This window comes from Piliocolobus tephrosceles, chromosome 8 (genome assembly GCF_002776525.5).
Source record: "Piliocolobus tephrosceles isolate RC106 chromosome 8, ASM277652v3, whole genome shotgun sequence".
Lineage (NCBI taxonomy): Eukaryota > Metazoa > Chordata > Mammalia > Primates > Cercopithecidae > Piliocolobus > Piliocolobus tephrosceles.
This window is the reverse complement of record NC_045441.1, coordinates 109353122-109366510: the sequence shown is the minus strand read 5'-3', so window position 1 is coordinate 109366510 and position 13389 is coordinate 109353122. Positions and strand designations below refer to the sequence as shown.

The following is a 13389-nucleotide window of genomic DNA, read 5'->3' as shown; positions in this document are numbered from 1 at the left end:
CTTAGTGCAAAGTTTGTACTTAGGTTTCATAAAGACTGTATCTTTATTTCCCTCATGGTCAGACTTCCAACAAAATTAACCATGTAGAACACTATTTAGCATGTCGATTTGTATTTTTAAAAGACTGAAATAGTTGTGGCAGTAAAGTATCTTGCAGGAAAACCTTTCATTTGTGCACTTAAAGCTCATTAAGTCCCATATTAAGTTTGTAGTAGAGCTGGTTACCATTTTTCAGGCTGCTGCAATTTGGAAGCAGAAAATGAGAAATGGGAGTAGAAAACGCAAGCATGTGAGATCTGTCAACACAGGCAGAGCCAGGGACACTATGTATGTGGAGTACACTGTTTGTGTAATATAGTAATTTATGGCTGTAATTATGGTTTGGGGTCACCAATAAAGACTTAGTTTGTGTTTGGAAGCATTCCCTTAAACAGAGCATGCATTTCATCTTAAAAAGATTTTCTCAATAACAGCTAAAATTTTAAGTAATGTTTCAGCACTAAAAAGGGGTAAGTTTCATTTATTTAGAAAGTTCATGTATGTGGAATGCCTCATTCTCCAAAAATGTGGATAAATGAGGTATTACCATACTTATGATTTTTCAATTTTTGGCCAGCGTCGTTTTCTCCTGTTTGTCTTATTTCATTTTTTATCTTTTTAATGGAAGTTGTGGTTAAAAAATAATTATAGTAACGCCTCTGGGTAAAATGAGTCATTACTACTGTATGTGCCAACATGCTTCCAATAGTTTCCATAAATGTCATTTGCAAAACAAATATTATAAGCCAAACATAGTTATAGTTAAATGATACTCAGTTCATCCAAGAACCTCATTTCTCTTACCCCCCTATTAATGAGGGCTCTGAGGGATCATTTCAGAGGAAATAGTTCAATGAAAGTCTAGAACAAAACAAATTTTCAGGATTAGGCCCATAATTTCAGCTTCTCTTGTATCACACTGGCAGATGCCTGTACAACCTCTTGCAGCACATATAGCTGATTTTTCCACAAGGGGAAAGTGTAAATCAACATTTTATTATAAGCTATTTATTAGGTTGCAAACCACAAAAGTATACTCCATGGTTAAATAAAATGCCACTTACTGTTCAAGGATTTCACAGCACAGTGAATTTTCTTGCCATCATTGTCCAACAAAGTCCCATGATATACACAACCAAAATGTCCTGTGCAAAAGAAAGAACTCGGTTAGTACTGCATCACATCTAATTATGAAATCATTATGTATCAAGGCTTTTATGAGCTTCGTTTTATTCCTTCTTCTTTCTATACAGCAAAAGAGTATGTTTAAAAAATACTTTTAACAATACCACTGTAGGTGTGTAGGTGTGTTTGTAAATATATATGTAGATGTGACACCTTTCACCCAAGGATATAAGCAATGTGATGATTTAATTCATGAATAAGTTGTAGGTGATATGACTCATATTAAAGGCTGATCTAATAAAATATTCAACCATACTGGAACCACTGAAAAGGTGAGTAACATCTGCCTCATCAAATAAATGTATTTTTAAGGATGACATAGTATTTTAAAATATGAAAATAAAGTTAACCCACATGAAGAACTAAAATAAACACATAAATAAGAACTAAAAGAACACATAAAATAAGTTCCCTATATTCTAATAAACTGAAATGAAATAAAAACGTTACCATTAAAAATAAGATTAGTATTATAGAATAAGGATTTCCCCATTAGTCACTGGTTAATACGCAATCCAGGTTGGCAGAAACTGAAAGGCGGTTGCCCAAATGAAGCCAATTCACCCTGACTCACTTCATCCAGTTCTCTCTGGCTTTGACCACATAATTTTCCCAATGGTAGCCTTTTATCCAGTGGCAGTAATTTTCCCCAGAGGTGCCAAGTGTCTGATAGCTGTGTAAGTCATTCACTAATTAATTCATCCAGCTGGCCAAGACACCATGAGTGCCTCGTATGTGAGTGTCAGGCATTAGGCTACCCTCTAGTAATGCAAAGAAGAATAAAATAAAACCTATGCTTTTGAGTGCTCCTATTCTCCTGGAGAAAAACATATAAATACGTAGTAGCTAATATTTGGAGAGCTGTTAGTGATTATAACTTCAAAAAAATTGCCATTTTAGTACGTTTCATGATAAAAAATTCTAGTTTTCCAATGTGTAGAATTAGAACACAATTAGTGGGTCCACACATTCTAAAATTGATGCAATTACTGGGATTTGCAGGCCTATGACAGAACTATATATTGCTCTGAAGAGAAATGGAAAGATGTTTGTTAACAGTGAGGCCACTCTTGGGGAAGAAGGAGCACGGGAAGGATTACGCCCTGGGGTGTTTGACAGAAGAATGTGTGGATGCTACCACAGGGAAGTGAGAAGGCCTTGTGCTCATATAAGACAAATCACGCCGTCAGCTTCTCTTGTATCACACTGGCAGATGCCTGTACAACCTCTTGCAGCACATATAGAATAAAAGGGATCAGAGGCCATTTAGTATTAAGGGTAAAAGCTTTTTAGAAAAAAAACAAAACATGAAGAGTGAAGTTCATTTCCCGGTTTTTGATTGGTTTCTTTTCCTGCTAAGTATTTCCACAAATACTGTTTATGCTAGCTGTTATTGCTGCTCTGGTTAGCTTATTACAAATATTCATTTATCTTTGTATAAAGAAATTGGAGTGCATTGTAGAGATGATATATGTTGCTTTAGATCAGGGAAATGCTATAAATTCTCTGTCTTCTGATGCCGTCCAGCAGTGTACAAACTGCTATAAACCAGGCTTCGTAGAGTTTGTCACTGTTCTCAGGGTAAAGAAAGACTGGAGAGAGATTGAATAAAAATACTCAAAATCAAAGGAGTGATATTTATTTATTTAGTTAGTTATATTTCTTTATTTTTTTGAGACAGAGTCTCGCTCCATCGCCCGGGCTGGAGTGCTGTGGCACAATCTTGGCTCACTGCAACTTCCGCCTCCCAGGTTCAAGCAATTCTCCTTGCCTCAGCCTCCCTAGTAGTTGGGCTTAAAGGCATCCACCACCATGGCTGGCTAATTTTTGTATTTTTTAGTAGAGACGGGGTTTCGCCATGTTGGCCAGGATGGTTTTGAACTCCTGACCTCAGGTGATCTGCCTGCCTCGGCCTCCCAAAGTGCTGGGATTACAGGTGTGAGCAACTGCACCTGGCCCTGAATTTTAGAAGAAAGTAAATGGCACCTTCGAAGAAACTATAGTTGCTAGTACGCACAGGATGAGGATGAACTGTGATTTAGTTCTAATATGTTTGGGGGATTATGCAATTGCTTTCATGCATAGGGGCAAATCCCCACAGATATGATTTACAGGGCTGCATTTCTACAGAACAGAAATCAAGTACACTTGTTATCACTGCTCTGTCAGTTGCTTTCACTATTGTCTAAGTTCCTAATCTGCAAAGGCCAAAGATAAAATGCTTACTGGAAAATCGTATTTAACAAAAAGTTGAGTGGAAATACTTACCTCTTCCTATGACTTCATTGAAATGCACAATCAGGCTACTGGGCCCAATCACTACATGCTGCACTGCCTGGACCAGCTCTGGATTTAGAGCGCTGAGGTCAATGTGGACAGTGTTTTGCAGTAATGGACTGGATATATCAGAGTCTCCACTAGTCAGGATGGGGGACATGTCTGTCAGAGGATACTGCACTTGTCGGCATGAACCGTTCTGAGATGAGTTAGGAAACTGATCTGTAAGATGAACGAAAATTGTTAAAGAACAACAGTAAAACCTCATTTAATGGGGACTGAAACAGGAAGAGCTTTTATAGTGGAATTAGTTTGATAAAGATGATAATAACTTGGGGAAAGATACTGAGTTATATATACAAGCATTTCATAAAATGTTTACAGATTTTCATTTAAGTAGACTAAGTATTAACTTTGAAAGCTTTTTACCCTCATTTCCTTAGACATTTCTCTTTTTATCAATAGGAAAAAGCCATGCTTACAGTTTATTTTTGAATATACTATGTCCTTAAGAATGGAAGCAACAAAGGTAGTTGAGCAATTGCCCGATCTCACAAAAATCCAGCTCAAATGTAAGAAAATGAAAAAGATGCCTTTTTGAGAGACTACTATTTATTAACGGAATTAATTACTATTGTGCAAAGCCTATGGATTCCTGGCCAAGGGAAAAACACACATATGATTAGAAATAAATACTGGTTATATTCCCAGAACTGAAACCTTTTTACATGAGTAGTAAATTCTCCACTGTGCAGTGATGGCACTGGATTTAGTGTTACTGTTGTTTAGAGAAGGCATGTTAGGTCTCGGTTAGTGGGCCATCCTTATTGTTTAGTTAAGGGCATTACGAAAGGGGTAAACATTCTTTATAAGTTGATCTTTACAACCAAAGCTCTGTAAGAACCTCAGGCAAAGTTCCCTTTTGCAAGGAGAAATGTTTTTCATTTCAGGGGAAGAAATTGTGCTGATAGTCAATTTCTTAATGCCAAATAGGGCCAAGAAGTCATCCTTTCCACTTTCCCTTTCTCTTTCCACTGGGAATTCACACATATCAAGGAGGAGGCATCATAGCCACAGCAACGGACAGGAAGATAAACTAGGAATAGTATTGAAATGTATTAGTATGTAACACAGGGAGAGGGTTATGTGGGGGTTCCCTATTGGCACCAAAATATATCATTTGTTTGCAAATAAGCAGGAGAATCAGAATCTGAGAGAAGGGCACAAAAAGAGTGCTGTTAGTACCTTGACTATTCCTAATCCCACTTACGCATTTTTAGTATTTTCTACAGTGGACAGTTTGATCAATAATAAATGAACTTGGCCAAAAGTGGTTCCAGAAAAGCCTTGGGCATCAATGATTTGGGCATCAGTTATAGTAGACACTAGCCAGGAACAAGACAGGTGCAACCTTTAAAGAGGGATGTGGAAGATCAGGGAAGTACCTGAAATGTTGGGTGGGTGAGGAAGGGAGGAGCCTAGCCGAGTACTTGCTCCTTTAATTCCAAGGAGTCAGGGTCTCCAAACCTTCCCCAGGGGACTGAAAATGCCAATCAGCCTCTCTAAACTCAGTTATTTCATCCTCACTTCCCAAGACTTTGCATCTGGAGATCAGAGCTCTAAATGCTTAAAGGTGCAGACATTGAGGGAAATCCTTGGTGAGACACGGATAAAAGTCCTTTGGCATGAAAACGTGACTCTTCAGCTAAATTCAAACGTGCAGAAACCAATTGAAACCATCATTGTGCAACCCTGGTGTCACACCACATAGAACTCTAGGTATCCATGAAAAAGACTGATGAGAATGCTGTCCCCACCGGATGTAGAGAGGAAAGATCTGCAGTTGCCTCTTCATTAGGTTTTGGCTGTGCACCTATTTTCTCATTCTCTCTAGATGACCCTCTTTTACCTGTTTTCTTTTCATGTCTCCAAGGAGCAGGCTCAGTGGAGAAAAGAGTGTGAAACTCAATCTTCTTAGCAATGATGACAGAGCTTTGTTGAGTAAGGAGGTTCAAAGAAGATTAGGTAAGTTTTTTTTTTCAAAGAAAATTTGTAAATTTTAATGATCTCAGATGAGAACTATGAAATGTGCATATAAAATACTAAATGTGGGTATAAAATACTAAATAGATCTAAATTTCAAAACAATAAACTAGGTTTGATTTTTCCACATGGTTAAAGGAATGGATGGAATCAGGGCAAAGACAATGTTTACTATGTGTATCTCCACAGAAGTAACATAAATTTCAAAACACAAGAGGTGGTAAGTGTTCAAAATGTTAAAATGTTAAGTGCTTCATTGCTCTTGAACTTGTTTGGATGAGCAACTTCTAACTTTTCCAGTGTCCTTAATGATCTATGACTCATTTTATTTGTCCAATGGTAAATATTCAACCAAGGAAATGCTTGTACTTGACTCACATCCTGTAACTTCTAAAGATAATGGAGCTGATACAATACAGACATTTTGCTTTTACCAGGAGCTTTAAATAAAACAGCGTGAAAAGCTCTGGTTAACCTGAACATTACTAGGCATAGTGTTTTACAAAGCTGATGATATTGACCCCTCCTTTTTTTCATAGTGTAATCGAAGGTTTTCCTTGGCTAAGTCTCAAAATACATTCAAGTCCTAGAATACTGTGGGAAAAAGGCTATGTGCTAACAGTTCATTGAGAACACTTCAAAGAATTACTAACAGTATAGTTTCAATGTTTGGGCTTCAACACGTAAAAAATGCAGCAGTTCCAGCTTACATTTAAATAACTATATTTTGTAACTTAACTCTTCCTGGATTGTAAAAGAGAGCTTCACAATTTCTTACCATTGCACTTAGATCATAAACAAATTATTTTTGCTCAAATGATTTCAAAATTAACCTTTTTGTGAGATGAGAGCTTATGGACTCTAAAGTCATAATGTAAAATCATAATATAATATGATTTTATGTTAAAATATGATTAAAATATGATTTTAATGATGTAATATAAATGTAATATACATTTTTAAATGAACATCTGTTCATTTAAAAATAAGAGCCATTTAATGCTGTGTCAAATACTTATTTGTCAGAGGTAAATACTTCCTTAAGGTTTTTATAAAAATATAAATGCAAAACCAAAAATAAACAACAAAGTCACAACCCACTGAGGTATATGTATAGGTATTTCTCAGAACAAGAAACTGAAATATACCTTCTGGAAAAGTAGCTCGGTAGTCTACAGATTCATTTGAAACCATTTCTGTAGTTGGGCTTACACTTCGGGCACTTACAAGCCTATCCAAATGAGGAGTGTGTACTCTTGCATCATAGCGAACTAATTCACTGCCCAGATCTTAAAACAGAGAGAAAGAAAGAGCTTGTTAAAGACGGCTATCATGGGTCCCAGGAGACTTTGACCCAGTGCCCAGAACTCATGGGTTTTATGGACTATGTATAAGACAGCACACAAGAATGTATGACAATCTTAAACTGTAATGACTGTGTTCTTAAGGTAACTTCTAAAAACGAACCGTAACAAAAACGCACCTTTAATTTGCTTTCTCTTTTTCAGCCACAGGAAAAGCCCAAGTAGTAGTAAGAGTGCTATTGATATTGAGACAACACCAGCAATCAATCCTGTGAAATTCTGATCTGGTTGAACTATTACTTTTCCAAGGACGGTTGAAGAAATTGCTTGCTTCCACTAAAAATGACAAATAAAGAAAAGTCAGCATTTAGCCATGATGGATATTTATACTACACAGGTTGTAGCAAAACCTCTTTGGGCCCCGAATACCACCTGGTTATTGCCATTCTACAAATGGCACAACTGCTTTCAGGATAGTAAGAAATTCCTCAATTTTGCTCCAGTGTTCAAATAATTAGGGGACACTGATCCCTGAAGTACTTATATGGTACTTAGCTGTTTGTATTTTTAACTAGGTATTAGGGATACAAAGATCTACAAAAAGCAGGAACTGAAGTGTAGAAGGGGAGACAGACATATAAATACATGACTACAGTACAGTGTGGTATGTACCATAGAAGTATGCCTAAATAGTAATCAACAGAGACAATGGGACATTAATTCTGTCCTGGATGGTGGGGTGGAGGGCAGAGAAGACTTCCCATAAGAGGTAAATAATTGCACCGTTATGATGGAACAATAAAGTCTCAAAATACTTTTACTTCAGTTTTGATACACAGCAGAAATCTTTGAAGTCCCTTCTGGCTCTAACATTTTATGATTTTTAGGATTTATGGTCCTTCTGAAATTCCAACTCTGATCTCATGATTCAGCCTTTGATTTTCTAATTTTTGTGTGTTTTTCCATTTCATAACTTTTCAGAAGTCTTCAGGAACCCTTTAAAAATCACTTACTCTTGGATAAATGTGGGATATATACAATGGAATATTATTCATCCACAAAAAGGAATGAAGTACCGACATATGCTACAACATGGATGAACCTTGAAAACATTATGTTAAGTAAAATAGGCCACACACAAAAAGACAAATATTGTATGATTCCACTCACATGAAATATCTAGAATAGGCAAATTCTAGAGCTAGAGAGTAGATTAGAAGTTATCAGGAGTGGGAGGAGAGAAAGGTGTGTGGAGTTGCTGCTTATTGGTTATAGAGTATCTGTTTGGGGTGATGAAAAAGTTCTGGAATTAGGTAATGCTGACGGTTATACAACACTGTGAATGAAATTAATGCAACTGAATTGTACATTTAAAAATGGTTAAAATGGCAAACATTACGTTACATATATTTTACCACAATTCAAATAAATTGACAATATAATATACCAAAACCCATTGAACTGTACCCTTTCAATGGGTGAATTGCATGGTATGTGAATTACATCACAATAAATTTGTTAAAGAATAAGAAAAGATCACTTGCTTCGGTTCTAGGTTGTTTGATTCAGTTGTCCACATGAAAAAAGTTACTGTAAAGTAGTTTAATCCTTATTTTACTTTGTTTGATGCATGCACCTTCCTTTATTTATGGGACTCTATGCATTAGTGATCACTGTGATTGGCAGTGGAACACTGGCTCTGGCCTCCTGGGGTGGTGGGAGGCAGTAGAAGGACACTCTTGGAGACATCCTTATTTCTTCTGAGAATTACAGCAAATTTTGGGAAGAGTGTGACATGATGGAGAAGTGGTGTGGGTTGAAAGAACTTTTGAGATCTACCTCCCAAGCTTGGGGAAGGAGACAATGTGACAAAAAAAGTCACTATTTCTAAAATAACAACAGGAATGGAGGCTGAGTTAATGAGCCAAAACCCACACGTAAATGAGCTTTAATGATTTATTTTAAGCCTGAGAATGACATAATTACACTGGTTTCCTTATTTACATCATGAGAGGAATGCAGGAATCCCACCTCTATATTTAGCTCGCTGTTCAATTTCAGCAGGTCATTGGGGACTGTGCATAAAACGGCTTCAGAATGTAAGTGTATATTCTCACAGCTCTTATTTCCAACTTTTAACACTTCACCTTTAACTGCTTCAGGGTCAATATCATTTCCCTGGTAGAAAAAAAAAAAGGTTGTTAACACTTCACAGTTCTGCAGGAATGCTAACAATGGCAAAAGAATATAAATATACTGCAAACACAGGCCATGTTGTTTGCCAAGGCACATGATTCTATGATACTGATTTTCATGGCAATTGGGATGGCAAAAGGGGAGCGAGACAATTTCAGGGCACGTACTGGTTAGGAATTATATAACTTTTGCATCAAATTGGACCTTAGAGAAAAGGAAAGACGTTCTTGCTTCACATCCTTAAACTCAGAATAATGTCTTCACCTCACTATTGTCTTCGGGGGTATCAATGTTTGGCAAAAAAGACGCAATTTAGAGATTCTGTTGTTGCACTACCTAACACTGCCTAATGCAGAGATTCTCAGCCTTGACTTTGCTTTTGGAATCACAGTGAGAACTTTAAAAAATACTGATGCCTGGGTCTCATCTCCAGAAATCTGATGTTAAATCATTGTTAATGTATTAACACTGTATTATGTTATGCTAATATTAATATGTTCTTTGTTTGAGTTGGGTAGTTTACTTTCATCCTTCTTGCACACTTGAGTCCTATGCATAAATGAATTCATTTTTAAAGAAATTTATGTGAGATGCTGTATGACCATTATAATTTGAGAGCACAATTCTATTACTTTGAACAATTACATAGTTCCACAAAAAATTTTTCTAAAGTTAGTTAATGTGACATATTTAGTTAACTGAAGTTGCTATCAGGCATTTTAAAAACATCAACGTTTTGTTTGAGAAACCAATAATTAGCCTTGCAAAAGAAGTGCAAACCTAGGTATAATTTCTCATATCAAGACCTAATGAGTACAGTTATTTATTGAGCAAGCTATTATTTTGAGGTGACATATATCAAAACATATTACTATTTTTCTTATGGATAAAGACCAGCCCGTAATAGCTACAATGCTGCTACTTTGTTTTATATAATCTTTAATACTTGGCAAACTCCATTCACATACATGGTCTCATATGGATCTCAGTAGATTGATTGGTGAGGCAGTTATTACTCTAGGAAAAGAAGTGGGAAGAAAATACTTCTTTATAACCTGATGTTGGAGTTTCAGATAAAATGGAAATAGACAAACCCTATCCTTATGATACTTCTAAAAGCAGTATGTGTAGTCCATTGAACCAGGTCAGCCACACAGGCGGACACACACAGAAGCACATCAATCTAAGAGATGACTTTAAGGCTTCAAATGACAACTTGTTGGTTAGGTCTGAAGGGGGATAAAGCCCTTATCCACATAATGTAGGGAATTCAGGGAATGACAAAGAAAAGAGATTAAAGAGCTGTAGGGTTTGATTTATGAGAAAATGTCTAAAATGTGTCTTGCTTGCTTAGATAATAACTAAGGTTGGGGGAAGGGATGAAGGTACAACATTTGTGTTTCCAATGCTTATTGTTTCAGGCTTAGGATCTCCTTGGTTGTTGCATAAAGGCTTCTCTAAAACAAAAACAGATAACACATCCACATCACATATCACATATCTACATCTTATGTTATATGTAGATACCAAAGGATACATGGTAAGTAGTGACTTGTATAAGCAACTACTATCAGTTATATATATAATTGTTTTAGAGGTGTAAAATCCCAGATATTACACAAGTGATACTTGTAGCTCACTTCTATATAACAATGGGGCCCAAATAAGGAAAACAATTTAAAAGGTATGGGCTAAGTTTTGCCATTTAAAATAAAAGAAAATAAACATAGCTTTATTGAGATGTTAAAAAACTTCTATTTAGAACTTTTACTATTAATTACATTAATATTTATTGTTGAATATTAACTATTATTCAGTAAAAGTCATTCAACTGCTTCAGGGTGATTTCAGTCACTAAAATCATAATATGTGGGTTTAAAAATAAAGCAACAAAAGAGAGAGCTTTCTGATCTTTAATCTCCAACAGACATAGAGCAATTTAGTTATAACCATCTCGTACTATCCTGAAAATATACTCCCCCTGAAGTAGGTATTATTGCTTTACATATGAAGAACTATTAGCTGCTTTACATATGGAAAACTATTATCCAGAAAGGGGCTAGATCATGAAGCAAATCAAATTCCGTTTGACACAAAATCTACTTACCATCTACTGTGTGTTAGACACAGTTCTAGTCACTGAGAATATAAAGATGAGTAAGGATTTCTTCCTCTCACTGCAATGTCAAAATGGATCCATTTCAAAAATAAAAACTAATTACGCCCAATGTGCTATATCAGGATGTACCAAGTCTCTTTCCTCGCCAACTCTGGCCTGGTGTGACATGTTTCTATCCAGGATTCAGGCCTGGAGACTCATGTCTGAGATGGCTACAGAACCGAGCAGATGGGAGTGGAAGTGGGTAGGATCTGAAAAATAACATTATGAGAGGAAGCGTCCTTCAAGTTTTCATACATCCAGGTGGCCACAGGCTGGGTCTGGGCAAGTCAGTACAGTTTGGTAGCAGGACCCAGCCAGGCGAGGGTTCAAAGTCCAGGGAGATCAGCAGTAGTGAGGTGGTGGTGAGGGGGTGAGATTTACACTTCACATAGAGGACACAAGTCCCTCAACTTAGGAACCAAGCAATGAACCTTCACAGACAACTTCAGAACTGAGTTCCATCACATGTTAATAGGCATTTTGGGGAAAACTTCCCTGGCCATTTGGGAAAAGCTGGGCAAACCAAAATTAAACTGGTGGCTTTGCTGGCTAGTTGGGGACCTTTACTACTAGGAACTACAAAAACCACAGGAATAGATTTTTTACTATCTTTACTATTAGGTACTATGAAACTACCTTGGAAAAAATATATATATATATTTATATATATATTAAATATATATATAATGTGTGTGTGTGTATGCGTGTGTGTGTGTATATATATATGTATATATCAGAATACCCATTAACCTGGGCAGCGCAAAGAAATACTAGTTTGAGAGTAAGCTATAAGCGCCATTAATAAGCATAGGTCTTGACACTGGGCCAAATAACCTCTGAGAAAAGAATCCTTCACTTTTATTCTGTCTGAACTCAGAACTGAGTTCATGGTGTTTTTTACTGAGATTGAGGGGGAGAGTTGCAGATAAATTATTCAAAGGGAGAAGGACAACCTCTGGCTGGCTCTGGGCAGCAGGTGGATTGGGATGATTCAGAACCATGCTTCCTTCTTGATCCTTCCAATGTCCACACACTGATGCTTCACCTCCACCTGAGCTCTCAGCATTTGTTCTTGTGATGACAGTGTCATAGACCAAGTCCCTGCTCCCTGCCCTGGCTCATCTTCCTGTGCTCCTTCCTCTTGTTTGACCTGACTTCTCCAGATTGAACTTTTGAAGCATCTTTATTCCCATATATTCCTATATGCTGCAGAATAAGATAAACCCCCAAGGCAATGTCAGGCAGTCCTTGTTCCAGCATGAAACAGAATACTTCCCTACTTTTCATAAGATATGCTCATGCATAAAAAGTCAGAAATAAGATACTTAGGGAGAAATACAGAGTTTCTTTAAACAGAATCAATTTTTAGATATTTATAAAAAGTTAAGAGCTATTCCCCTTAAATAATTGCATAGATATATAAATAGCACATGATAGAAAAGCGTCTCTATGATGGTATTTTAGTATACATTAAATGAGAGTTAATATAAGAAACACTGTAATTTAGTGCATGCAGTGACAGAATACTAAATTTGGAACCAAGAAGCCTGAGTGTGGGCCCCAGTTCTGCTGTTTGCTCCCTGGGTGACCCAAGACTAATCAGCTAATCTTCCTAAACCTTTGTTTACCTATCTACAAATGGGGGTCATCATCACTGACCTCCCAACCGCATGGGTCCACATGAGACTCAAAATGAAATAAAACATGCCAAAGTACAGTGTCAACTGTAAAATTCCATACAAACATGAGCTGTTGTTGATAGAGGTTCTTGGGGAGTCATGGATACCCACAAAGACGTGCCTACTTTTGATGACCACTGTCTACAACTGGTTTTGGGGGACTTGAAGCCTTGGCCATGAACTACCTTCTCCATCCATGGGGCTTGGGATTCATTCTGAGGGGTGACTTATGCTTGACCCCTATTGTGTTCTCTCATCCAAACTTGGCTCACCCTTTTGCCCATGGTGTAGTCACTGGGCTTACTACGAATTGAGGAACTCTCACAACTAGGGCAGGAAACAATCACAATCTCTTTTGAGCCTAGGAACTCTTGCATGCATGGCTGCATGAGGAGCATGAACTCTTCCTGGCAATAAAGAACATATCTCATTCTAAACACATGATTCTCTCCAGAGCACTTTCATTGATGAAGTACACGTTTTCTTTTTCTTTTTTTTTTTTTTT

The 13389-nt window shown here is 37.0% G+C and overlaps 1 protein-coding gene across 1 annotated transcript in view; it reads right to left on the bottom strand.

The window, feature by feature from the left end:
* MET (MET proto-oncogene, receptor tyrosine kinase) overlaps window positions 1-13389 on the bottom strand; it is a 116441-nt gene that overhangs the window by 15836 nt on the left and 87216 nt on the right. Inside the window, exons 13-17 of the mRNA XM_023228228.2 lie at window positions 8880-9026; window positions 7028-7184; window positions 6693-6833; window positions 3493-3723; window positions 1104-1184 (exon numbers count right to left, since the gene is read on the bottom strand). Coding sequence (XP_023083996.1) covers window positions 1104-1184; window positions 3493-3723; window positions 6693-6833; window positions 7028-7184; window positions 8880-9026 — 757 coding nt within the window. The remainder of the gene's footprint in view (window positions 1-1103; window positions 1185-3492; window positions 3724-6692; window positions 6834-7027; window positions 7185-8879; window positions 9027-13389) is intronic.